The sequence below is a fragment of the Protomyctophum bolini genome (assembly GCF_963924005.1).
Source record: "Protomyctophum bolini genome assembly, chromosome: 9".
NCBI classification, from domain to species: domain Eukaryota; kingdom Metazoa; phylum Chordata; class Actinopteri; order Myctophiformes; family Myctophidae; genus Protomyctophum; species Protomyctophum bolini.
In genome coordinates this window covers 6,496,278-6,521,322 of record NC_137870.1, presented here as the reverse complement: position 1 = coordinate 6,521,322, position 25,045 = coordinate 6,496,278, and the positions used below count along the sequence as shown (strand labels likewise).

Genomic DNA, 25,045 nt, shown 5'->3' with positions numbered 1-25,045 from the left:
GTCTCCGTTATGTTAGCACAGTTCCGAGCCGGAATAAAGAACTACACTTCTGGTTAAACGAAAATGAGTGCGTTTGCTGTCATGCTCTGTGTTCACGTTCACGCCGGGTGGGCGGAGCAGCGGGGCCCGTGTACAGCCGCTTTAGAACGGCACACAGCGGTGAGGAAACCGATCGTACCCTTTTGGAAACTAAAGCCCGCTGACCGAAATGATACAGTCTGTTTTTGACAGCTACTCGAAGCGGTCGCTATACAGCCAGAATGTTTATTTCTGTCCCTCTTTTTGTAATAATACTAATGTAGACACTATACTAATATTAGAAGCTAAGTTCACTAGTATAGCAGCTGCTAAGTTGACGTTATCTGCACTTCAATGGATACGCTGTCAACACCACAGAAGGTACAGTCCGTTATTGTAGTTGTGGAGGAAGTTGTGTTGTGCTTTCTTTAAAAAAAGGTTACTCGTTATAGCAGTTAAAGCAAACAGAAGATATATCTTATCTGACCCATTGCTTATGTTATAGTTGCATGTGTACCGTTACCGTACCGTTGATATCATGCAGTGATGGATCCTGCATGCACTGCCTGTGTGTAGCCTATGCATGAAAACAAGAATTAGAAGTAGCCTGTGCATTAACGGTCCAGATAGCTGTAGAAACGTTTCATGTTACTCGCATACTGGCCATTAGCTTAAATTAAGTACCTAATTAATGTTGGTTGACTGCTTCCAGTGCTTGGTTCCAATGCTGGTTCAGTTAATGTGCTCGTTCCAGACTCCAGACAGTTGGAACCTGCACAGTACTGTTTTTGTTGGTGCCATTATACAGTTCAATGAATGTGCTGGTTCCAGACAGTTATGATGTTGAATGTTCTGGTTCCAGTTCCATAGTCATATGATTCATGATGTTTCGGGTTTCGTGAATTTGTGTTTTTGACAGTGAGTGGTTTCTATTTACGGTATTTATAAATGGGTTACTACTAGGCCTGTAACCACACAAACCCTATACTGCCATATAGCATCCCAGTTCGCAGCATGTGCATGTCCTAATAGGCAAACATTCAGCAAAAAACAGGTGAACTTTCAGCAAAAAAAATAGCACAACATGCAGGTCAACAAAGTAATAGTAGGGTTTGGTTAAGCCATAGCCTGCAGGCTTCCAGCCTGATTCGCTGAGTTCCACAGCGAATCAGGCTGGAAAGAACCCAGGCTAGTTAAACCACAGCATCCAATATGTTTCACTGGCAGAGTGATCAGATGTGCAGTCTTGGTTACAATGTGAACGTGACTGCAAATTGCAAAACGACTCATACATATAGGTGTGTTTTCCCAGCAGGAGCTGTGTCCGGCGCCTCCCAGCGGAGTTGTGTCCGACAGCCTGTCACTGTCATCTTACAAAGAATACCCTGCACACCGGCGTCCATTCATCACCACGTATCACACACCCCTGACACACACGCATCATCATCTCACATCTCGCCTTTCCTCACCCAGCAAGGCATTCCCAGAGACCAACAGCGCAGGTAAGGCGTGCGTGCGTGTGTGTGTGTGTGTGCGTGTGTGTGTGTGTGTGTGTGTGTGTGTGTGTGTGTGTGTGTGTGTGTGTGTGTGTGTCAAACTATGCAGTCTCCTTCTAGCCCATTCTGACCGGGAACCCATTTTGGTGTTAGCATCATGTTATGCTTTAGCTATTGAAAAATAGCAGATCTACCGAGTGGCGCGCTACGAGCTTGTAGGTCTGCTATTTTTTGAAAAATCGAAGAACGACTGACATTTTTAGAATCTGATCTCAGGTCAGAATGGCTTAATCAGACCAGTGTGTGTCCAGTGGAAACCTCGTATGAATCTGATCTCAGGTCAGAATGGGCTAGGTTAGGTATTGAGGTGTATCGGAGCGCCATGGTTACAGCATTTGCAATTTGACACTTGACACTATCCTGACGTCTCCGTTCTCTCTCATTCTTCTATGCTCCCACCCTCGTCCCTCTATTCTGTCATCCCAGACCCACCTGCACGTCCAATGTTGTTTCTGCCATTACATCAAAATAATGAGTCCCGATGAAGAAAATACTAGCAGAGATTTTGCAGCATTACCTACCAGCGTGTGCAGACTTTATTTCTTCTTTAACCCATTTAAAACATCTGTATACGTCTCTAAATGTTTTGATGAATTGAACATGGTGGACCCTCTTGTAAACAAGTGTAATGCTTAATTGGGTCGTCCACTCACAGTTAAGTCTTTGTATTGAGTTCGTGCTTTGAAATGTACTGTAATTCTGCAAACTGTTAATAAATATTTCAATCAATCAATCAAGTTCATAGCGCGCCACTCTACGAGCTTGTAGGTCTGCTATTTTTGAAAAAATCGTGAAAATGCGGCACAAATCTTTGAATATATATTCTTTCAGAGGACTTTTTTTCTTATTTTGACGTCAGTCCTAAATGAGTTAATATTACACCTACAACACAAAACGTTTGCACACCTAGAAATCCGGCGTATGCACAGGTGCGTAGGCCAGTGGACATCAATGGAAGGAACAGAAGACACCCGCACACTGTATTTGCTCGGCACAAGAGTGCTTTAATAATGCATAATTGCATTATTAAAGAAAATACTCTTGTGCCGAGCAAATACACAGTGTGCGGGTGTCTTCTGTTCCTTTCTGTAATACATCAAAATTGCCTTCCCTTATAGTTAAGGGTGATTTAAACTTTGTTGCGTGCCATGTACTGCACAGAAAACAGGTCATTTACAAACTCTATGTTTTGATGCGTGATACCAAAGTAGAAATATAAATCACCCTTGTTGCATATTTTGAATGTTATGATTACATAACATTCATGGATGCATTCTTTGTGTGTTTGTACGGTCATGCACATAATGTGTGCGTAGCCATCTTATCTGCATTAAGGAACCTCCAGGAGAAAATACGGAGGCTGGAACTAGAGGAAGGCGGAGCCAGGCTGAATCTCCACGTGACGGGGGGCGGGGACACACAATCCCACACAGTCACACCGCGACAGAGTGAGAAAGTCACCCGGAGGAGACTCTCAGACCCAACCCAGGGAGACACTGGGACAGAAACCACTTACCATTCCAGTTGCAACCAAGGTGATTGTTAGGATAGTATCATTTATTGATTGAACCTTATTGGCATTCCCCCCCCCCCCCCCCCACTTTATCTTTGTATGTTCACTCTCCCTCTCGACAGCATTGATCACCCAGTTGGCTGCTGCAGAGTCTCGCTGTGTGCAGCTGGAGAGACAGCTGGAACACATGAGGAGGATGGTGCGTCACGCCAAGGCGGACAGGACCAGCCTGCTCAAACAACAGGTCAGCTGACATGGGCCATGGAGGCTACAGAGTAAAACCAATGCATACTGTATGTGTCTTGATGAGCCGTACAGTAGCTCTGTGGTTGTTTCCCATGATGTCCAGTCTGTCATTTTTTGCAGGTTTGGAAATAATGTATAACACTGGAAAGTCTGCACACTGGTTTCAGCTCCAACGGTCATTTTGTATCGCCACAGAAGGTGGCATTTCGAGCCGAAGTCGACTCTTCCTCAAGTCACTTCGCTGTTAATGTCACCCTAATAAAAATAAAAAATAAACTTTTGAGCTGGATCCAGAGTGCAGGCTTGGCATTGTTTCCAACATCTGGCTTTCAGACATGTCATGTGGTAGCCAAGTCTATGGATTTATGGTCTTATTCACGCCCCCCCCCCCAAAAAATAAAATCAGCATGTCCCCAGTGACGTCATGTGGCAGCCAGTAAATTAATTAATCAATTCAGTCATTATACTTTCCCTCGCTCCCTCCCTCATGGTACAGTATATGGTAGAGACTAGAGAGAGTCATTCTGTGCATTTATTTATAGATAGATAAATTAAATGGAAATAAAGGTTTATGAGATGTTGGCCTGCAGGTTTGCGCCAGGTCGTCCGAGCCGCTGCTTGATGCTGTGTCTGAACAAGTCCAGATGGAGAAGCTGGAGAGACTGGAGCACGAGTACCTTCGTCTGACACGCACACAGAGCATCGCTGAGGTACAGGAACTCCTCTGGTCTATGACAAACTGGATGGGTATAGTCAGTCTATAGAATAGAACGTAAACATTCACTAAATAGAACGTATATACAGTATTCATGAAAGGTATTTTGAAGAAAGGTATTTTGTAAGACAATGACGATATTAGAATGGAAACCTGATTATTCCTAAAGCCTAATTTGTCTCCTTTAACATGCCTTGCCCTTATCATGGTTTGTTATCTCGCCAGCTGGCATTGACAAACACTGTTGCATGCGTTAAGATACATTGGCTGCTAGTCTATGGCATGGAAAGGGAGATGAATTGGGACCCTTTCTTTCGTCTTTTCTTAAGGCTGAGTTACAGCGGGGGTACCAGTGATTCAGTAAAAGTCATTTATTTGGTCATGTGCTTGTCTCAGAGAAAGATTTGTGAGATCGAGATAAAGCTACAGGAGGAGGAACATCAAAGAAAACTGGTCCAGGATAAAGCCAAGCAGGTACACGCACGCACGCACACACACACACACACACACACACACACACACACACACACACACACACACACACACACACACACACACACGTCTACACATAAACGCAGTAAATCCTTTAACATTGTTTCTGTTGTTCTCATTGGTTGTCTGCAGTTACAGACAGGTTTGGAAGCCAATAGGATCTTACTTCAGTCCGTGTCACCCCGACTGCCTCGGAAGCGGTCCAAAGAGAAGAGGCCCGTTTCAAAAGTAAATGCACTGTGGAACATGACTGTATAGACCAAGGAAGTAAAATATTCTCACATAGGGTTTTTTTTCTCCACATAGGTCTTTATATTGGAAGTAAAGGTCCCTGCACACTTGGATTTTTAGCAGCGTTTTTCAAAAAAAAACGTGTCCAGTCTGCAAGGACATTTAGTGTAGATCTGCTTGGGCTGAAAACCTTCCTGAAACCTGGAAATGACTGATGCCTTGTTTCATCTATTCACTCGAGTGTGAACAGGTTTCTTGTCATGTGAAAGCTGTTTGTTTACCTCTTTGCAGAAGTCTTTACAGCAATCCTCTCACACACAGCCACACTACAGACTGAGCCTCGGGGATGTGCCCTTTGTGACTGGAACGGTATGAGCGCGCGCACACACACACACACACCATATTGTACATTATGTAGTTGATACGTGTCAACTTTTGGTTGTTGACATACATTGTAGAGCGTCGCAGTCCCGCACCCACGAGAGACCCGGAAAATAATTCCCCGTTCATTTTCCTCATAGACTTTTCAAAAAGTATTTATTTAGACGTTTAAGACGTTTACGCCGCGGACAAAGCCAACTGGAGTTGTGACACATCATGACAATAAACACAATGTTTTGGGCCAAACAAAGAATTAGAAAGAAGGAAAAAAAACGGCAGGTTACAACACTTTTTTGTTGTTGTTTTTATTCTGTGTAATTATTTGCTTGGTCCAAAATATTGTGTTTGTTGTCATGATTTGTCACAACTCGAGTTGGCTTTGTACGACGCTTAAAAGGTCTTTAAATAAATACGTTTAGAAATGTCTGTGGGAAAAATGCATTGGGAATTATTTCCTGGGCCTGGCGTCGCCATGAAAGGGGGGCGGGACTGTGACGCTCTATAGTATAGAGGGTATTTCGTGAATGGAGGGAGGGGCACATTTCCTTGACCCCAACATAATGAGTTAATAATCATAATACACGTTCTGTCTCCCTGCGTGCCTCCAGTCGGTAGGGTGCAGCCACTCGGTCCGAGCCAACGTCCAGTCGGTTCTGTCTCTGCTGAAGCAGCACCAGCCCCAGCTCTGCAACAGCCGCGTACTGTCTCGCAGGCGGACCGACGGCCGCAGCCAATCCGACGGCAGCTCCTCCTCCTCCTCCTCATCCGGCAGCGGCGGTGGTGGTGGGGGGGAGGAGCTTTCAGAGCTCCTGCACGGACTCCAGGAAGAGCTCCGGCTCATGAGCATGTGAGTTCACGTGGATTCAAACTTCTCAGTCGCCCACGACTGATTTCAGTCTTTTGGATTCCATATAGAAGCCAGCGTGTCTTCTGTGAAAGCATACTGCGCACCGAAAGTCTGCTATTTTCGGCCATTAGTTATTTTACGATGAAAATGATGTGATCAAACTAGCAATAGAATACCTGCTAAATAATAGTTTAGAAGCATCTTCCACAAACATGAATGGTCTCAGAAATGTCATGATTTCTTCAGCTGGTCGGCCTAAAACTATAGCCTCGCGTAGCTAGCCTTCATCTACAAGTCTGGCCCCTCAATTGTGGGAGCACTTCACGGCCGAAATGGTGACGGCACATCAGATTTGTCTGGAAAAACTGCCTCCCCCTGGCCTCCTGCCTAATTGACACTGGGTGAAAAAATGGGTTGCAAAATCGTGGGATAAAAAAATAAAAAAAAAATAAAAGATTTGTCTGGAACCAGGCTATAACCAACCAGGGCTATATTCAAATATGGGGCGGGACATTGCGAAATCTTGAGATTTGATATTACAAAAAAAATCTTAAGTAAAAAGGTTGTGTTTTCTTAAAATACCACAATTTATATATGCAATCTCATCGGTTTCTGATCCATGATTTGTATAGCCCGTTTGTATATTGATGTTATTGGCATTGTTTTTGAACCAGTTTGAGAAGTTTGTGACCATGATTCAGTATAATGCAGTATTACACATGTGAAAAAATCATAGCATGCATGTAGAGTTGTGAAGTTTTACATTACTAGTGCCTTCTAATATGACTAAAACAGTTTTAAGTTCCGACATTCACATGATTCTATTTCCTCCGTTGAAAACTGAGCGGAGTGCACACACTCGTGTCGCTTTCGTATGTCGGTCTTGAATGCCAGTAAATTATACAGAACTTTGTGTGTGTGCGTGTGTGTGTGTGTGTGTGGGCGTGTGTGTGCGTGCAGAGAGCAGGATGAGTTAACGAGGCAGGTTGAAGCCAGTGTGTCCGAGCAGGAGAGGAGAGAGCTACACAGAGACCAAGAGATGCTGCTGCTGAAGATGGAGAGGAAAGGGGAGCAGATTAACAAGCTCTACAGACATAAAACACATGTAGGTATACATGCATGTCATCCTCATACTACATCATCATCATGATGAAAGGCACCGCTCACTGCATGATGATTAGAGCGCCCCTCACTTCACACAAGTGTGATTTTTACTTATTTATTTGGAAAACTTAAAAAAATCTAAATCAAATTTAGATTTCTTTTTTTTTTTATTATCTATTTGCGCGTACAATCATTACTTGGTCATGTCTTACTTCATCTCCCTCTTTGTCTCACTGTCTGGCGCTATAGATGAAGAAACTGCACAGGGAAGCCAGTGGGAACCGGAGACTGCATGGCGAGAGGGGCGAGGTGCGGGTGACCACCACGGTGGCCACCAGGGGGCGCTCTGCGGGGGCGGTGAAGGTGGTGGCCCCACCGGGCGAGAGGAGCAAGAAGAACCTGAGACTGCTGAGGGACATGAGAGCTCTGCAGAGCTCACTACGGACCTGAACCTCAACACAACAAGAGCTCTGCAGAGCTCACTACGGACCTGAACCTCAACACAACAAGAGCTCTGCAGAGCTTACTACGGACCTGAACCTCAACACAACAAGAGCTCTGCAGAGCTCACTACGGACCTGAACCTCAACACAACAAGAGCTCTGCAGAGCTCACTACGGACCTGAACCTCAACACAACAAGAGCTCTGCAGAGCTCACTACGGACCTGAACCTCAACACAACAAGAGCTCTGCAGAGCTCACTACGGACCTGAACCTCAACACAACAAGAGCTCTGCACTTTTCTGTAGAGCTCACTACGGACCTGAACCTCAACACAACAACAGCCTTCTGTTTACACTACTACTTAAATATTTTGGGATGGAATTTTATGAAAATCTTTTAAAATAATAATTAAAAACTAAATGTAGGAAACGAAGAAGAAAGCGACATTTACTCGTCGTGAGTGACCCATAAAAATTGGTCCTCCGACCCACTATCTGGGAAATGGTGAGCGATAATTACTCATTCCCCACATTGGGAATGGGTCCAAAGGCACCCGTATGGGGTCTGTAACTTTGAGAGCATTATAAATGGAACCTTACGGGTGAAGTTGGCTCCATTTGTACACTTAACCCATTCTGACCTGAGATCAGATTCATACGAGGTTTCCCACTGGACACACACTGGTCTGATTAACCCATTCTGACCCGAGATCAGATTCTAAAAATGTCAGTCGACAGTCGTTCTTCGATTTTTCAAAAATAGCAGACCTACAAGCTCGTAGCGCGCCACTCGGTGGCGCGCTATGAGCTTGTAGATCTGCTATTTTTCACTAGCTAAAGCATAACATGATGGTGACACCGAAACGGGTTCCCGTTCAGAATGGGTTAAGAGTACAAATGGAGGGGGAGTGGGGGTCCGCGGCCTAATGCATATCAAACTGGGGGTCCTTTAAATTCAAAATGTTTAAAACGTAACCTACATACAACCTACAATACCTTCCATCATCTGAACAGGTCAAAGGGGCTCTGCAAACCTAATTTCAAACTACCTGGTTATTACCTTACACTCTATGGTTAAAACGCAATCCTAAAAAAGCTGTTGACTAAACTACTGTCTTCTGTTTCACTGTGTTGCAAAGAAACGTATAGTACTATCTATGACTATGACCCAACTCGCCTTGACTAGTATATTCATTGTAAAGATGCCTTTTGTTAACCAAATAATGAAAACTGTAACATCATGCACACATTTGTGTTGGAGCTTTTTGGATCAGGTAACAGGTCTGGCTTCTGGTACAACATACACCTACTCGTAATGTGCATGGAGTTAGTGCAGGTATAATAAGATCAAAGGAATCCAGGTAAACATGCAGCACTGTCTGAGAGAATACAAGAATGCTCGGTCGGTCGTTCGCCCCCAAAACACGCTTGCCCCGTGTCAAATCCGACAACCTCGGAACGGTCGCCACCACGTATTCCTAAGCGTAAACTCTGTAAAACTACTTAAACCTAACCTTATTCTAAAACTTAACCCCAGTAAAGCTACAGTATGCCTACGTATGCCTAACCATATTCCTAACTTTAACCTCAGTAAAAACAAATACAAGAATAAATAGTGCATTTATATAGCGCCTTTATCCAAGGCGCTTTACATAGATTGTGCATTACATTCACACACACGGCAGAGGAAACAATGCAAGGCACCAACCTACTCATTCAGCCACCACTGTGAAAAAGTAAATGTATGTGTTGGTTCTGATCGTCTTACTAACAAACGTTGTTCCCAGTGCTGCAAGTGTAACCTGTTGTTGTTTCCATGTTCTACCAGTAGAGGGCAATAGAGGTTCAAGCACAAGTATGTCAAAAAGGTTTTCCTTTTTCCTTAAAAAACAATACCTACAAATGTTAACTTCAAATGTTGGTCACTTATGTCCTAGAACATTGTAAGTACATGCTGCATATGTGTGTTCTAAAAAGTTATGTTTTGCATTTAAAAAAGGAGCCTATTGAATATTTGGTATCCAATTTCCAAGCCATATTTTTCCTGAAATATTCCAAAATGACACATTTGCCTCTACAAGTAAATTGCAATGATGAGTGAGTTTTAGGAGATGGACATTAATCCTGTCAGCCTATACAATGATATGCTAAAGAGTCAGAATCCTGCTTATACCCGTGTGTGTGTGTGTGTGTGTGTGTGTGTGTGTGTGTGTGTGTCCGCGCCTGAACAATAAAGGATGTATGCTCCAGTTGGTGTTACCTTGACTACAGTTGTTTTGCAAAATAAAGTATTTATGAATAAGTGTTGCATTTTAGAGCATAGTCTTTTTTTATATTGTATAGGCCTACCTCAGTATAAGTTGTTTGTGTAAACACATTGGTGTTAACTGTTAAAGTAATGTTAATTCCTGAATGACTGCAGGAATAAGCTATTACAGGTACAGTTTTTGATGTGTAGTCAGTGGTGGAAAGTCTGTAGGTTACTTAAGTACAAGTTTAACATCTCAGGACGCAACTTTATAGTTTAGTCCTATATACAAAACGATTTGAGCCATAAACTCACGAGTCACGACATGAGCATATAGTTCAAACATACTTTAATACTTTTACATATAGGCCTAAACTCTGGCCGCATATCTTTATGCCAATAGTTGTAGGCTACTTTTTAATAAAAAAATCATTTTGGATAAAGGACCTTTATACTGTGATTATTGTTATGTCATATCAATCTGGGTCTGTCTCAGTGACGCAAGAGGACATCAAACAAGACGACATTAATTGAACCATATTGATTGACTCATCCATATAAATATCGCTTCATGTTTAACGTCTTTAAAAAGGGCATAGTGACACAGTTTGTCTTTGTTGGCTGTAAAGTTTTGTATATGAAAGCATATTTAAACTTTTTAACCCGATGTGCGGGTCGGTGTTAAGCAGCTATAGTTAAACGTGGTTATAGGCGTTATTTCACCAGTGAGTGTTTTGGCACCATTACAGAGTCTCTCAGAGTGGCATGCCCATCCTGCTGGTTTCAGCACCGCGCTGCAGTGGACAGCTCCTCTGGATCTGACTACTGCTGTGGATTTTCTACCAATTTAACCAGAACAAGTCTTATTACTGACTACTTGTCTTACTGACTCAGACTTGTTCTAGCCTTTGCCTTACGTCCAGGATGTTGACTATCATGGCTGGACAGTGATTTTCTGAGGGCCATGTGGTCGAGGGACCAGTGAAACGTGGAGGAGGCATATTTAAGGAAAACGTGGATTTTGTATGAATGGCGGTTTGGAACTGACAAAAACATGGTAGGCTATTATGTTACATTTCTTGCAGCTTATTCTGAATGTATGACGATGGATGACTGAAGGCCTACATCGGCAACCTTAGCGTAATTATTTTTATTTGGGCTATTTTATTTAGCCAATTAAATGTCATAATTTGCATGCATGTGACGTCTCATAATTTACATGTAGTTTGTTTTCGACAGTATGGCTTTATTAACACGTGTCTGAGGACACTGGTAGTTGAAAAGTTTGGCGAGGAGACGTGGAACAAGCTCAGGTGAGAAATTGAAGGACTTGATATTAGGAATTAATTATACATTGACCAAAGCCGTCTATAGCATTTGACGTGAGTCGGTGCACGACAGTATTTTGTTTATTATATACCTTGGTCCTTCACCCCTTTGACTTCTGATGCCCAGGGTTGAAGCTGGTGTTCAAGATACCTTCTTGACATATGAAGTGTATGGAGATGACATCACCATGAAACTAGTCGCAGAAGCATGCAGGCTGCTAGGTAAATTGTGAACATACCACCTTTAAAAGATGTTTCACTTCTGAAAGGAAGTCGCCATTGGAAAAGGCTATCCTTCTTCATATATATTTTTTGATTAATCACATCGCATTATTTGCTCACCTACTGAACTTGTAGATCAGCTATTTTCAAATATCTGCAGTATAGCCTATACTATAATTTTTTTAGTGGTTTTAAGTGATGAATGTATGTTATCTAAATCCGCAAAGTAACTAGTAACTAAAGCTGCCAAATAATTGTAGTGGAGTAAAATGTACTATATTGCCTCTGAGATGTAAATAGTATCTATATATGTAAAAAATAGTTAAGTAGGCTATAGTAATAAATGTACTTATATGGTGACTTTCCACCACTGTTCTTTACCACCGTCTACTTTTTTTGGCAGAGTTGAAGCCAGAAGTGGTCTTGAAGTTATTTGGAGAATATTTCTTTGACTTCTGTAAGCGGTCTGGCTATGACCACATGCTACGCACTCTGGGGGGAAACCTGTTTGAATTCATTGAGAATTTGGATGCACTACACAGCTACCTCGCTCTCTCTTACAAGGTACACCTCTCGCTCTAACTTCTGTCTGTTCGACTGACTGTTGGTATTCTCAGAAATTAAAGCGTTTGTCGTTTGTTCTTCTATAATCTATATACCAAACTGTGCCTGCAGGAAATGAAGGCCCCATCATTTCGGGTGGAGAGGAACCATGACAGCACCATGCTTCTCCACTATTACTCCATTCGGCGAGGGCTGTGCCACATTGTCCCAGGTAAAACTGGGCAAACATACAGGAATAGCTCTGCTACTGTGTATAATATAACACAAACTGACGACCGTGTATCTTCCACAGGCATAATCGGAGCTGTTGCTAAGGATTTCTTCAACAGTGAGATCACCATGGAGATCGTCAGCCAGCTGGAGGAGCTGGAAACGGGGAAGAAAGAACACGTGGTTTTCTTGGTTACCCAGCGGCCGGCGACGGTTGCCGGTTCAAGTCCGGCAGCCACACACACACGGCCACTCCCAAGACGGATCAGCAGACACAATGTCCTGGCCTGCAGCACAGAGGCAAGGCTTCACACACACAACCACAGAGCTTCTCTATTCCATTTATGTAAACAACAACAAGGCCACCTTCACCACTTTCAAAAGTCTCAAACGCCACCTTTTCATATACTTGCTTATTGCTTTCCCTTATAACGGTTACAATAATAACAAGTAAAGGAACCAATCATAGCAAAAATGAGGGAGGTGGTGGGTCAGTTCAGAATAATAATCGCTAAAGAAAGCAGTAAATAAGCTTAACTGTGCTTTATTAACTCAAAACTAAATAAGGTTTTCAATAACAAAATAGTCGCTTAATGAAATCAAAATAAAATAAACTGCCTCAAAAGGGATGGGTGTGAAGCGCAAGGGCCCTGGCACTGTCCAAAGCTAAACTTAAATGTCCAAAAAGAAATCCAAAATGGAACCCAGTCAATGTTGTGTAGTGGTAAGTCTCCTCTTACGTACCCTTTACACTGTTACGCAAAGTCCGTCCTCGATCGAAATCCAAACTCCAGGAATGGGAAGATCTCTTAATCCAAAGGTAGAATCCAATATTAAGGGGAAAATCCAAATGGCTGTATGGCAAGACTTGGGAAATATTCCTCTTGCCTCCTCAGTAGACTGTCTGTCTCTCTGCACCTCCACTCCGGACTGACAGAGTCAATCTCTCCAGGTGGCTCAAACAATGTGATTGCCCCTCCTCACTCCATCAGCCAGGTGAGCTGTGGCTTCCCAATCACTGCCTGTTGCCATAGCAACACATGTATCTAACTGGTTTCTCATGGCATATAGTCCAGCAGATAACTAGAAAAACTCAGCGTTGTGAGGAAGAGTCTATGATGCCAGATTTGATTGGATGTCTCCTTCCTCTTGTGTCCAAAGCCACTCCCCCCGAAGACAGCCAGCTTCTGTAACAGAAACCACTGGGGGACTATTCGAGGTCTTGTCCACCTGGGGAAAGGTACACACTCTGCATACAGTATAATACCACACACACACACACACACACACACACACACACACACACGCACGCACGCACGCACACACGCGCACACACACACACACACACACACACACACACACACACACACACACACACACACACACACACACACACACACACACACACACACACACACAGTACATACGGTACATACATACAGACAATGTCTGTTTTCTACTATATGCTATTTGAATTACAGCTTTCCATGTCAAACTGCAAGCAGTAATTAATAACTTAAAGCCATAACTGTTCATGAGGTCGCTGTAGAGCCACACACAGTATAGTATAGGCCTAATTAGAGTCACAAACTAATGATAAGAAAGAAACCACACAATTGGTTTCAATAATGATTTATTATTATTAGTATTGGGGTTTTTTTCTCTTTTTATGATGCAAGTTAAGACATTTTAACACTTGAATGTGTTATTTGAACTTGATTTGAATATTGAAATAAATAAATACATAATTGTTTTGTGTTCAATGCCAAAAACACAATTAAATTGTTAATCCCAATTATTGTGTGACAATGATCGGCAGGTTAAAATCTTCTGCCTGCATTCATGTTACAGGAGTATATGGGTCTACTATATATCAATATGTTTCAACCCCCTTCATCTCTCTGTACAGGCAAGTTGTTGAGGGGCTTTGTGCCAGAGTACCCTGAGAACCTGAGCATTGACCTGAAGACCTTCTGCAATGTGTTCCCCTTTCATATGGTCTTCGACGAGCAGGTATATACTCTACAGAAGGAGACAGTATTTGTGTACTAAAGCTATATGGTGTCACAGTGCAAAGGCAGGAGCTTTTAGGACCCAATTGCAGACAGATAGGCGCAGGCAGATGAGCTTCAATGCAAGGGTTTTATTCCAAAAAACCAACACAAGGAATACAAGGAACTTGAAGTACATAAATCAGGAATACACTAGGAGTTAAATCATGGATACATGAGGAGCTGAACACTACTGACATTAAGTGACGAACTAGCAAGGGAACTGAACAAACAGGGGGTATAAATAGACACAGACTAACTAGGCACAGGTGAAACAAAACTCAAAATCAAGACAGGTGATTGGCTGGGGGACTAAGAGGACACAGGTGATTGGCTGGGGGACTAAGAGGACACAGGTGGAAAACAAAGACTAATCACAATACAGGTAAGACAAGGCAGGTACAGAACTACAGGTGGGCAGACAGGATGGGCACAAAACAATACTACAAAATAAAAAGGTACACAAGTTAAACATAACACGCCACGAACCGTGACAGTTATGGCCCTGATCGTGGTGTCTCCCCACATTATGGTCTCCCCTCGTGGCAGCTGATGGTGCGCCAGGCTGGGGTGAACCTCCAGAGGATCGTCCCTGGTCTCCAGACCAGATCCATCACGCTGGACCAGTACTTCACCATCGTGCAGCCCGAGGTCACGTTCACCATCTCCAGCATCAGGAAGTTCATCAACAGCCATTTTGTCCTGCAGACGTGCAGAGAAATGATGCCCGAGGCGTGGAGGAACAGGCCCATGCTGCAGCTCAGAGGTACAGTATAGTATACAGTATAGGTAGGTACTGTATATATACGAACTGGGGTGCGTGCGTTTGGTAGACATATCTGACCAGTCCGACAGGCATTAGTCCGACAACGCTGTCGCTCCCGACATGCATGGCAGGTTAACCCATTCTGACCTGAGATCAGATTCATACGAGGTTTCCACTGGACACACACTGGTCTGATGAACCCATTCTGACCTGAGATCAGATTCTAAAAAATGTCAGTCGTTCTTCGATTTTTCAAAAAATAGCAGACCTACAAGCGTCGTAGCGCGCCACTCGGTGGCGCGCTATGAGCTTGTAGATCTGCTATTTTTCAATAGCTAAAGCATAACATGATGCTAACACCAGAATGGGTTCCCGTTCAGAATGGGTTAAAACTAACCTGTGTCTCACACACACACACACACACACACACACACACACTGTCCTATCAGAATCAACAAAGCACCTATAATCACTAAAGTTGGATTTGGAGTACAAGTAAAGTATAGTGGAAATTGGAAATACTCAAGTAAAGTACAAACAAATACCTCAAGATTGTACTTTAGGTACCGTACTAGTAAATGTACTACTTAGTTACTTTCCACCACTGTGTGTATATATGCAACTTGTGACAGTAACATTGTGAGCAGCCTCTCAGCTCCAACCTGTCGATGCTTCTTGTGTCTTTTCCCTTTTTACCTCCTTTATGATGAATTACTGTTCTGTTCTTTGGCTATATATAGAAGTGTCTACTTGTACGTCTCTAAATGTTTTGATGAATTGATCAAGGTGGACCCTCTTGTAAACAAGTGTAATGCTTTATTGGGTCGTCCACTCACAGTTAACAAACAGTCTTCGGTATTGAGTTGTGCTTGAAATGTACTGTAATTCTGCAAAACGAATCAATTTCAATCACTCACTCACTCACTCCTCATGCAGGCCAGATGGTGTGGATGTCGTCTCTGGGCTGCATGCTCTACCAGGCGTCCCCGCTGCTCCGGAGCCTGCGGGAGCTGGAGGAGAGGCACATGCACATCGCCGACATCGCCCCGCACGACGCCACGCGGGACCTCATCCTGCTCAACCAGCAGCGGCTGGCCGAGATGGAGCTGTCCAATCAGCTGGAGAGGAAGAAGGAGGAGCTCCGCCTCCTGTCTCAGCACCTGGAGGCGGAGAGGAGGAAGACGGAGACTCTGCTGTACGCCATGCTGCCCAAGCACGTGGCCAACCTGCTCAAAGAGGGCAAGGCGGTCGAAGCAGGTGCGTTAATTGGCACGCACGCACGCAGACACAGTGGTGGAAAAAGTACTTGATTGTTTAACCCATTCTGACCGGGAACCCGTTTTGGTGTTCAGCATCATGTTATGCTTTAGCTATTGAAAAATAGCAGATCTACAAGCTCATAGCGCGCCACCGAGTGGCGCGCTACGAGCTTGTAGGTCTGCTATTTTTGACAAATCGAAGAGCGACTGACATTTTTTAGAATCTGATCTCAGGTCAGAATGGGTTAATCAGACCAGTGTGTGTCCAGCGGAAACCTCGTATGAATCTGATCTCAGGTCAGAATGGGTTAACTGTACAGTAAGTAAAGGTATCAATACTGCAGTGGAGAACTACTCCGTTACAATTAAACGTCCGCAATTCAAAATGTACAAGCCAAGGTATGTAAGGTATTGACATCCAAATGTATACTTGGTGTAATGTTGTTGTGTGTATCCCTATAATAGGAGAGTTTAAGGAGTGCACCATCCTGTTCAGTGATGTAATGTTGTTGTGTGTATCCTATAATAGGAGAGTTTAAGGAGTGCACCATCCTGTTCAGTGATGTAATGTTGTTGTGTGTATCCCTATAATAGGAGAGTTTAAGGAGTGCACCATCCTGTTCAGTGATGTAATGTTGTTGTGTGTATCCCTATAATAGGAGAGTTTAAGGAGTGTACCATCCTGTTCAGTGATGTAATGTTGTTGTGTGTATCCTATAATAGGAGAGTTTAAGGAGTGTACCATCCTGTTCAGTGGTGTGGTGTTGTTGTGTGTATCCCTATAATAGGAGAGTTTAAGGAGTGCACCATCCTGTGTTCAGTGATGTGGTGTTGTTGTGTGTATCCCTATAGGAGAGTTTAAGGAGTGCACCATCCTGTTCAGTGATGTAATGTTGTTGTGTGTATCCCTATAATAGGAGAGTTTAAGGAGTGCACCATCCTGTTCAGTGATGTAATGTTGTTGTGTGTATCCCTATAATAGGAGAGTTTAAGGAGTGCACCATCCTGTTCAGTGATGTAATGTTGTTGTGTGTATCCCTATAATAGGAGAGTTTAAGGAGTGTACCATCCTGTTCAGTGATGTAATGTTGTTGTGTGTATCCCTATAATAGGAGAGTTTAAGGAGTGTACCATCCTGTTCAGTGATGTAATGTTGTTGTGTGTATCCCTATAATAGGAGAGTTTAAGGAGTGTACCATCCTGTTCAGTGATGTAATGTTGTTGTGTGTATCCCTACAATAGGAGAGTTTAAGGAGTGCACCATCCTGTTCAGTGATGTAATGTTGTTGTGTGTATCCCTATAATAGGAGAGTTTAAGGAGTGTACCATCCTGTTCAGTGATGTAATGTTGTTGTGTGTATCCCTATAATAGGAGAGTTTAAGGAGTGTACCATCCTGTTCAGTGATGTGGTGTTGTTGTGTGTATCCCTATAATAGGAGAGTTTAAGGAGTGCACCATCCTGTTCAGTGATGTAATGTTGTTGTGTGTATCCCTATAATAGGAGAGTTTAAGGAGTGCACCATCCTGTGTTCAGTGATGTGGTGTTGTTGTGTGTATCCCTATAGGAGAGTTTAAGGAGTGCACCATCCTGTTCAGTGATGTGGTGTTGTTGTGTGTATCCCTATAATAGGAGAGTTTAAGGAGTGTACCATCCTGTTCAGTGATGTAATGTTGTTGTGTGTATCCCTATAATAGGAGAGTTTAAGGAGTGTACCATCCTGTTCAGTGATGTAATGTTGTTGTGTGTATCCCTATAATAGGAGAGTTTAAGGAGTGTACCATCCTGTTCAGTGATGTGGTGTTGTTGTGTGTATCCCTATAATAGGAGAGTTTAAGGAGTGCACCATCCTGTTCAGTGATGTAATGTTGTTGTGTGTATCCCTATAATAGGAGAGTTTAAGGAGTGTACCATCCTGTTCAGTGATGTGGTGTTGTTGTGTGTATCCCTATAATAGGAGAGTTTAAGGAGTGTACCATCCTGTTCAGTGATGTAATGTTGTTGTGTGTATCCCTATAATAGGAGAGTTTAAGGAGTGCACCATCCTGTTCAGTGATGTAATGTTGTTGTGTGTATCCCTATAATAGGAGAGTTTAAGGAGTGTACCATCCTGTTCAGTGATGTAATAATGTTGTTGTGTTTATCCCTATAATAGGAGAGTTTAAGGAGTGCACCATCCTGTTCAGTGATGTAATGTTGTTGTGTGTATCCCTATAATAGGAGAGTTTAAGGAGTGTACCATCCTGTTCAGTGATGTAATGTTGTTGTGTGTATCCCTATAATAGGAGAGTTTAAGGAGTGCACCATCCTGTTCAGTGATGTAATGTTGTTGTGTGTATCCCTATAATAGGAGAGTTTAACCCATTCTGACCTGAGATCAGATTCATACGAGGTTTCCACTGGACACACACACTGGTCTGATTAACCCATTCTGACCTGAGATCAGATTCTAAAAATGTCAGTCGTTCTTCGATTTTTCAAAAATAGCAGACCTACAAGCTCGTATCGCGCCACTCGGTGGCGCGATATGAGCTTGTAGATCTGCTATTTTTCAATAGGTAAAGCATAACATGATGCTAACACCAAAATGGGTGCCCGGTCAGAATGGGTTAAGGAGTGTACCATCCTGTTCAGTGATGTAATGTTGTTGTGTGTATCCCTATATAATAGGAGAGTTTAAGGAGTGTACCATCCTGTTCAGTGATGTGGTGTTGTTGTGTGTATCCCTATATAATAGGAGAGTTTAAGGAGTGCACCATCCTGTTCAGTGATGTGGTGTTGTTGTGTGTATCCCTATATAATAGGAGAGTTTAAGGAGTGTACCATCCTGTTCAGTGATGTGGTGTTGTTGTGTGTATCCCTATATAATAGGAGAGTTTAAGGAGTGTACTATCCTGTTCAGTGATGTGGTGTTGTTGTGTGTATCCCTATATAATAGGAGAGTTTAAGGAGTGTACCATCCTGTTCAGTGATGTAATGTTGTTGTGTGTATCCCTATAATAGGAGAGTTTAAGGAGTGTACCATCCTGTTCAGTGATGTAATGTTGTTGTGTGTATCCCTATAATAGGAGAGTTTAAGGAGTGTACCATCCTGTTCAGTGATGTAATGTTGTTGTGTGTATCCCTATAATAGGAGAGTTTAAGGAGTGCACCATCCTGTTCAGTGATGTAATGTTGTTGTGTGTATCCCTATAATAGGAGAGTTTAAGGAGTGCACCATCCTGTTCAGTGATGTAATGTTGTTGTGTGTATCCCTATAATAGGAGAGTTTAAGGAGTGTACCATCCTGTTCAGTGATGTGGTGTTGTTGTGTGTATCCCTATAATAGGAGAGTTTAAGGAGTGTACCATCCTGTTCAGTGATGTAATGTTGTTGTGTGTATCCCTATAATAGGAGAGTTTAAGGAGTGCACCATCCTGTTCAGTGATGTAATGTTGTTGTGTGTATCCCTATAATAGGAGAGTTTAAGGAGTGCACCATCCTGTTCAGTGATGTGGTGTTGTTGTGTGTATCCCTATAATAGGAGAGTTTAAGGAGTGTACCATCCTGTTCAGTGATGTAATGTTGTTGTGTGTATCCCTATAATAGGAGAGTTTAAGGAGTGCACCATCCTGTTCAGTGATGTAATGTTGTTGTGTGTATCCCTATAATAGGAGAGTTTAAGGAGTGCACCATCCTGTTCAGTGATGATGTAATGTTGTTGTGTGTATCCCTATAATAGGAGAGTTTAAGGAGTGCACCATCCTGTTCAGTGATGTGGTGTTGTTGTGTGTATCCCTATAATAGGAGAGTTTAAGGAGTGTACCATCCTGTTCAGTGATGTAATGTTGTTGTGTGTATCCCTATAATAGGAGAGTTTAAGGAGTGTACCATCCTGTTCAGTGATGTAATGTTGTTGTGTGTATCCCTATAATAGGAGAGTTTAAGGAGTGCACCATCCTGTTCAGTGATGTAATGTTGTTGTGTGTATCCCTACAATAGGAGAGTTTAAGGAGTGTACCATCCTGTTCAGTGATGTAATGTTGTTGTGTGTATCCCTATAATAGGAGAGTTTAAGGAGTGCACCATCCTGTTCAGTGATGTAATGTTGTTGTGTGTATCCCTATAATAGGAGAGTTTAAGGAGTGTACCATCCTGTTCAGTGATGTAATGTTGTTGTGTGTATCCCTATAATAGGAGAGTTTAAGGAGTGCACCATCCTGTTCAGTGATGTAATGTTGTTGTGTGTATCCCTACAATAGGAGAGTTTAAGGAGTGTACCATCCTGTTCAGTGATGTAATGTTGTTGTGTGTATCCCTATAATAGGAGAGTTTAAGGAGTGCACCATCCTGTTCAGTGATGTAATGTTGTTGTGTGTGTCCCTATAATAGGAGAGTTTAAGGAGTGTACCATCCTGTTCAGTGATGTAATGTTGTTGTGTGTATCCCTATAATAGGAGAGTTTAAGGAGTGCACCATCCTGTTCAGTGATGTGGCGTTGTTGTGTGTATCCCTATAATAGGAGAGTTTAACCCATTCTGACCTGAGATCAGATTCATACGAGGTTTCCACTGGACACACACACTGGTCTGATTAACCCATTCTGACCTGAGATCAGATTCTAAAAATGTCAGTCGTTCTTCGATTTTTCAAAAATAGCAGACCTACAAGCTCGTAGCGCGCCACTCGGTGGCGCGCTACGAGCTTGTAGATCTGCTATTTTTCAATAGCTAAAGCATAACATGATGCTGAACACCAAAATGGGTGCCCGGCCAGAATGGGTTAAGGAGTGTACCATCCTGTTCAGTGATGTAATGTTGTTGTGTGTATCGCTATAGGAGAGTTTAAGGAGTGTACCATCCTGTTCAGTGATGTGGTGACCTTCACAAACATCTGTGCGCAGTGTGAGCCCATCCAAATCGTCTTCATGCTCAACTCCATGTACCTGCGCTTTGACCGGCTCACCACCGTGCACAAGGTCTACAAGGTATGGATTGATTCTTTATGTATATATACAGGCCTAGGGCTTTAGTTTCTTTGTTTTAATAAAATTAGATTTGTGTTGTTCCCCCAGGTGGAGACCATAGGGGACGCATATATGGTGGTTGGTGGTGTCCCTATCCCTGTGAGTAGCCATGCAGAGAGAGTGGCCAACTTTGCCCTGGGCATGATACTGGCTGCCAGGGAAGTCATAAACCCCGTCACTGGCGGGCCTATACAGGTGAAACATATACTGTACATATCCTGATTGTCACAGTGCGACTGAGGAGATGTATAGGGCCCAATTGCAAAACAGACAGTCAAGAGTCAGAGCGCTATAGGTCTTATTCTCCAAAACACAGGAATGAAATGCAGGAGAACTTCACTAGGACTGAACACTTCTGAGAGGGAAAGGGGAACACGAGGGACCGAGAGTTTAAATAGGTACAGGGACCAGACACAGGTGACACTCAAAGGCAATCAACACAGGGATTGGCTGGGAGACTAAGGGTCGATTCATACTCCTATTTTAGAGCCGAATAAAAGTCGGTTCGGCGCTGTAGAGCCTACAATTTGACGTCATTTGAGGTTCGGGGGGGCGGGTACCGTCCTAAAGTCGGCTCTTCGGTGCTACTGAAATTTTCTGACGAGCCGAAATCATTTCGGCACTACAGCGCCGAAATGGGAGTATGTATCGGCCCTAACAGTACACAGGTGGAGACAGAAAACTAGTAATCATGGAGGTGAGACAAGACAGGTAACAGCAACAAAACTAGGCAAAACTAGGACAACACTACATAATAAAAGTATACAACAGACAGATCATGACGCTTATTTAAAGCCTGTAATTACAGGCCAAAGTTAAAAAAAAACACAACATAAATAAATAGCTAAAATAACAGAATTTCACAGATCTCAGAAGCCCACAAGACATCGTGATACAACCCGTTGTGAGCTTGTAGATCTGCTGTTTTCTTATTTCCTTTCCACCACTGCACAGTGGTGGAGTCTATTGCATTCCATTGTATTGTATTGTATTGTATTTGGTACTGTGCTTCTACAGATCCGGGTGGGCCTCCACAGTGGCCCGGTGCTGGCAGGGGTGGTCGGGGAGAAGATGCCTCGCTACTGTCTGTTTGGAGACACGGTCAACACAGCGTCCCGCATGGAGAGTCACGGCCTGCCAAGCAAGATCCACCTGAGCCCCAGTGTCTACCAGTAGGAACACATACAGTACAATATTCCTCCCTGAACACGGGGCATCAATATGTATACACGGACAAATGTGTCCATGGCAAGACTTGCTTGTCCTTGTCCATGCCGGGAGGCACACTATGGTCCGACGGCGCATTGGTTCGACATGCGTCCGTACCTCGGACTAGCGCCTGCTCCCGTGCTTGCGGTTAGGTTACGGTTTGAGGTGGGTTGTCGTGTTTCGGACCAATGACTAGTCGGACCAAACACATGCACCCGTCCATGGAATTTTTTAGTTTTTTACATTATAATGTAATGTTCTTATTTTGATCATGAGAGACATTAGGAGTCCACTGGTACAGTGGCTCTCAAATGTTTTATTTTCAAGGAACCCCCATATAACTTTCAGACCTGTAATGGTCCGTTGCGGCTAGCTATTTTTGTGTTTGTCTACTCATGTTGTATACACAGTATTGTCCACGGCAAAAATATCCAGTACGGCGATGATGACCCCTGTCCCTGAAGAGTGTACAAATGTAACCAAACTGAACAACGTAAGGGTGGTTAAAATGTGTTCTGTATTCATGTCCTCAGGGCTCTGAAGGGTAAAGGTTTTGACATGCAGGAACGAGGGGAGATCGAGGTGAAGGGAAAGGGCAAGATGACCACCTACTTCCTGGAGAGGAACCTGCGAGCCAGTGAGCAGCAGATCATGGGTCTCTCAGGCGTTGAGGAGGCCGCCTCTGATCAGAGCTCTCGGCCCAGTCACCAAGGACAAGAGTTCACAGGTGAGTTTATCTGACTTGGCTCTTTGCCACACAACATTCCCTTTTATGTAGAAAATAAGGTCTGTGGTTAACCCATTTTGACCTGAGATCAGATTCTTAAAATGTCTTCTAAATCCTAACAGTTTTCTGAAAAGGCTATGTTTCTATGTCAGTCGGACTCGTAGCCACTAGCCATCCTACGTCCATACACTGTACATCATTCTCAGTCTTTCTCCATCTCTGTCTCTTTATCTCCCGATGCACAGCAGTGGAAGAGCAGCATAAGTTTGACCTCTGCCCGGTCCCTATGAGATATGGAGACAGTGTGAGCGAAGCCTCGCCCTCCTCCCCACGCGACTTCGATCGCATTCCTTGCTCCACCTTCAAACCGCGGGACTCGGAGAGCTATGGAAGTCTACATACCGACAGTCTTTCAGAAGACAGGGCTCCATACCAGTCGAAAGACACGGATGAACCGCAGGCGAGGCAGCATCTCGGCCGATCGGAAAGCGCGGACGAGAAGCGACAGTCGGACAGAACAGACGATGACAGACCTCTGGACAGTGAAGATGAGCACGTCATCACTGCCAGCACGGAACGGGATTCATCCACCAGAAGGAACAAGCACACCCGAACCAGGTTCTGTGTGGTCCTGTGAGCTGGATAAACAATAGCAATAGCAACAATAGTTCAATCCAAACTGTAGCTAAATAATCTCGGTTGAATTCTTGGTACAGAGAAAGCATAGAGTGACATTCTGCCATTAATGGGACTGTTTTGAATGAAGGTTTGACATTGATTTATTAGACGTTATGGTTAAAAGAAAAATGCTTCTCACAGAAACGTCATTTGTCTGACTTACTGAATAATACCGCTTTCAACCTGGCATCCCTATTTTGGTCATTACAGGCGACAGATTTCCAAAAATACTGCAAATAACTATTCGATTATGTTGTTGACGCTAGGTGAGCTAAGCTTGTAGGGTCTCAGTGGTTAACAATTACCTGGAATTCCCAATACACCTTATAGCCATTAGCAGAGAAAACATCTACTTTAGTATTTTATTTGTTTCCACATATTATGTTTTACATGTGCAACCCATTAATATATTACACTGTATTTGTGTTATACGTTATTAGTTGAAGCAATTTGCCATGTTTAATTTCAAATATTTTTAAAACTTGTAATGACTCAACATGAGAAAGTCTAGGCTAATGTTTAATAGTGAGATTTAGCAGTGAACAGTTTGTCCAAATATTGCACATAGCTTGAAGTTAGGTGAAATAAACTGCTGTTACTTCAGTGTCACGCATATTGTTGTGAAGTAAGCTCATCGTTTGACAATAACAATTGGTTTATTAATGATGCAAGTCCTCCACACATGAAAGCTGAAACAACAAGTGTGTGATTTTACTCTTCGTGAATACCTTACTGTCCCAAAATTAGGTCCCACGAGTTCAAAGCAAAACACGCATGTCCTTTTATCTCCTCATTTGGATGATTGTGTGACAACAACAAACAAGGATAAATAAATAATGACGTCGCTCGCAGGGGGGAGGGGGGTGGGGGGGGCTTAGTTGAGACCAGACCAGTAATGTCCGTAAAAGGGCCGGTCACCTGCGGGGTGTTGCTCCCAAGTGACACCCCAGGCTGGCTAGAGTTGGACATCCGATCCCCGCAGCGGAGGGCTCGATGTCTCATCACCGGTGACCGGGCGTGGATCGCCGTGACCGGATGAAACAAATACCTGTAACACGAGTCTGCGTTTGCTTGGTCATAGGTGTGATAAAAATCCCCTGGCTGTCCCCTAAAACGTCCACTCTACACTGGCCTAGATAAAGGGTTAACTCAGTTTTTCTTGAACTCATTACCCCAGAGTTCAAGTCATGAGTCCACAAGTTTGAGCTTGTGGCCCCATTCTACATCATGTC

At 43.3% G+C, this 25,045-nt stretch overlaps 2 protein-coding genes across 3 annotated transcripts; both read left to right on the top strand.

Moving 5' to 3' along the window:
- The first annotated feature begins 298 nt into the window (after positions 1-298).
- On the top strand, positions 299-7,697 carry cep57 (centrosomal protein 57). Of its 2 annotated transcripts, none has more exons than XM_080771737.1 (11): positions 299-399; positions 1,334-1,520; positions 2,891-3,109; positions 3,210-3,331; positions 3,924-4,043; positions 4,445-4,522; positions 4,673-4,768; positions 5,063-5,140; positions 5,761-5,999; positions 6,960-7,104; positions 7,353-7,697. In XM_080771737.1, exons 1-11 carry the CDS (start codon positions 373-375, stop codon positions 7,551-7,553), a joined length of 1,512 nt encoding a protein of 503 aa, XP_080627863.1. In that variant the 5' UTR covers positions 299-372; the 3' UTR covers positions 7,554-7,697. The 2 variants fall into 2 exon arrangements, with proteins under 2 accessions (XP_080627863.1, XP_080627862.1); XM_080771736.1 differs by having other exon boundaries at positions 335-399; positions 1,331-1,520.
- A 1,165-nt stretch (positions 7,698-8,862) lies between these two features.
- Positions 8,863-23,772, top strand: LOC308321291 (guanylate cyclase soluble subunit beta-2-like; the record flags this gene model as incomplete). Its single annotated transcript, XM_080772132.1, has 15 exons — positions 8,863-8,883; positions 11,035-11,108; positions 11,251-11,345; positions 11,749-11,909; positions 12,021-12,120; positions 12,202-12,332; positions 13,281-13,359; positions 14,029-14,132; positions 14,720-14,936; positions 15,873-16,193; positions 21,012-21,160; positions 21,248-21,394; positions 22,217-22,371; positions 22,942-23,135; positions 23,381-23,772. 15 exons carry the CDS (start codon positions 8,863-8,865, stop codon positions 23,770-23,772), a joined length of 2,340 nt encoding a protein of 779 aa, XP_080628258.1.
- Between the last annotated feature and the right edge of the window lie 1,273 nt (positions 23,773-25,045).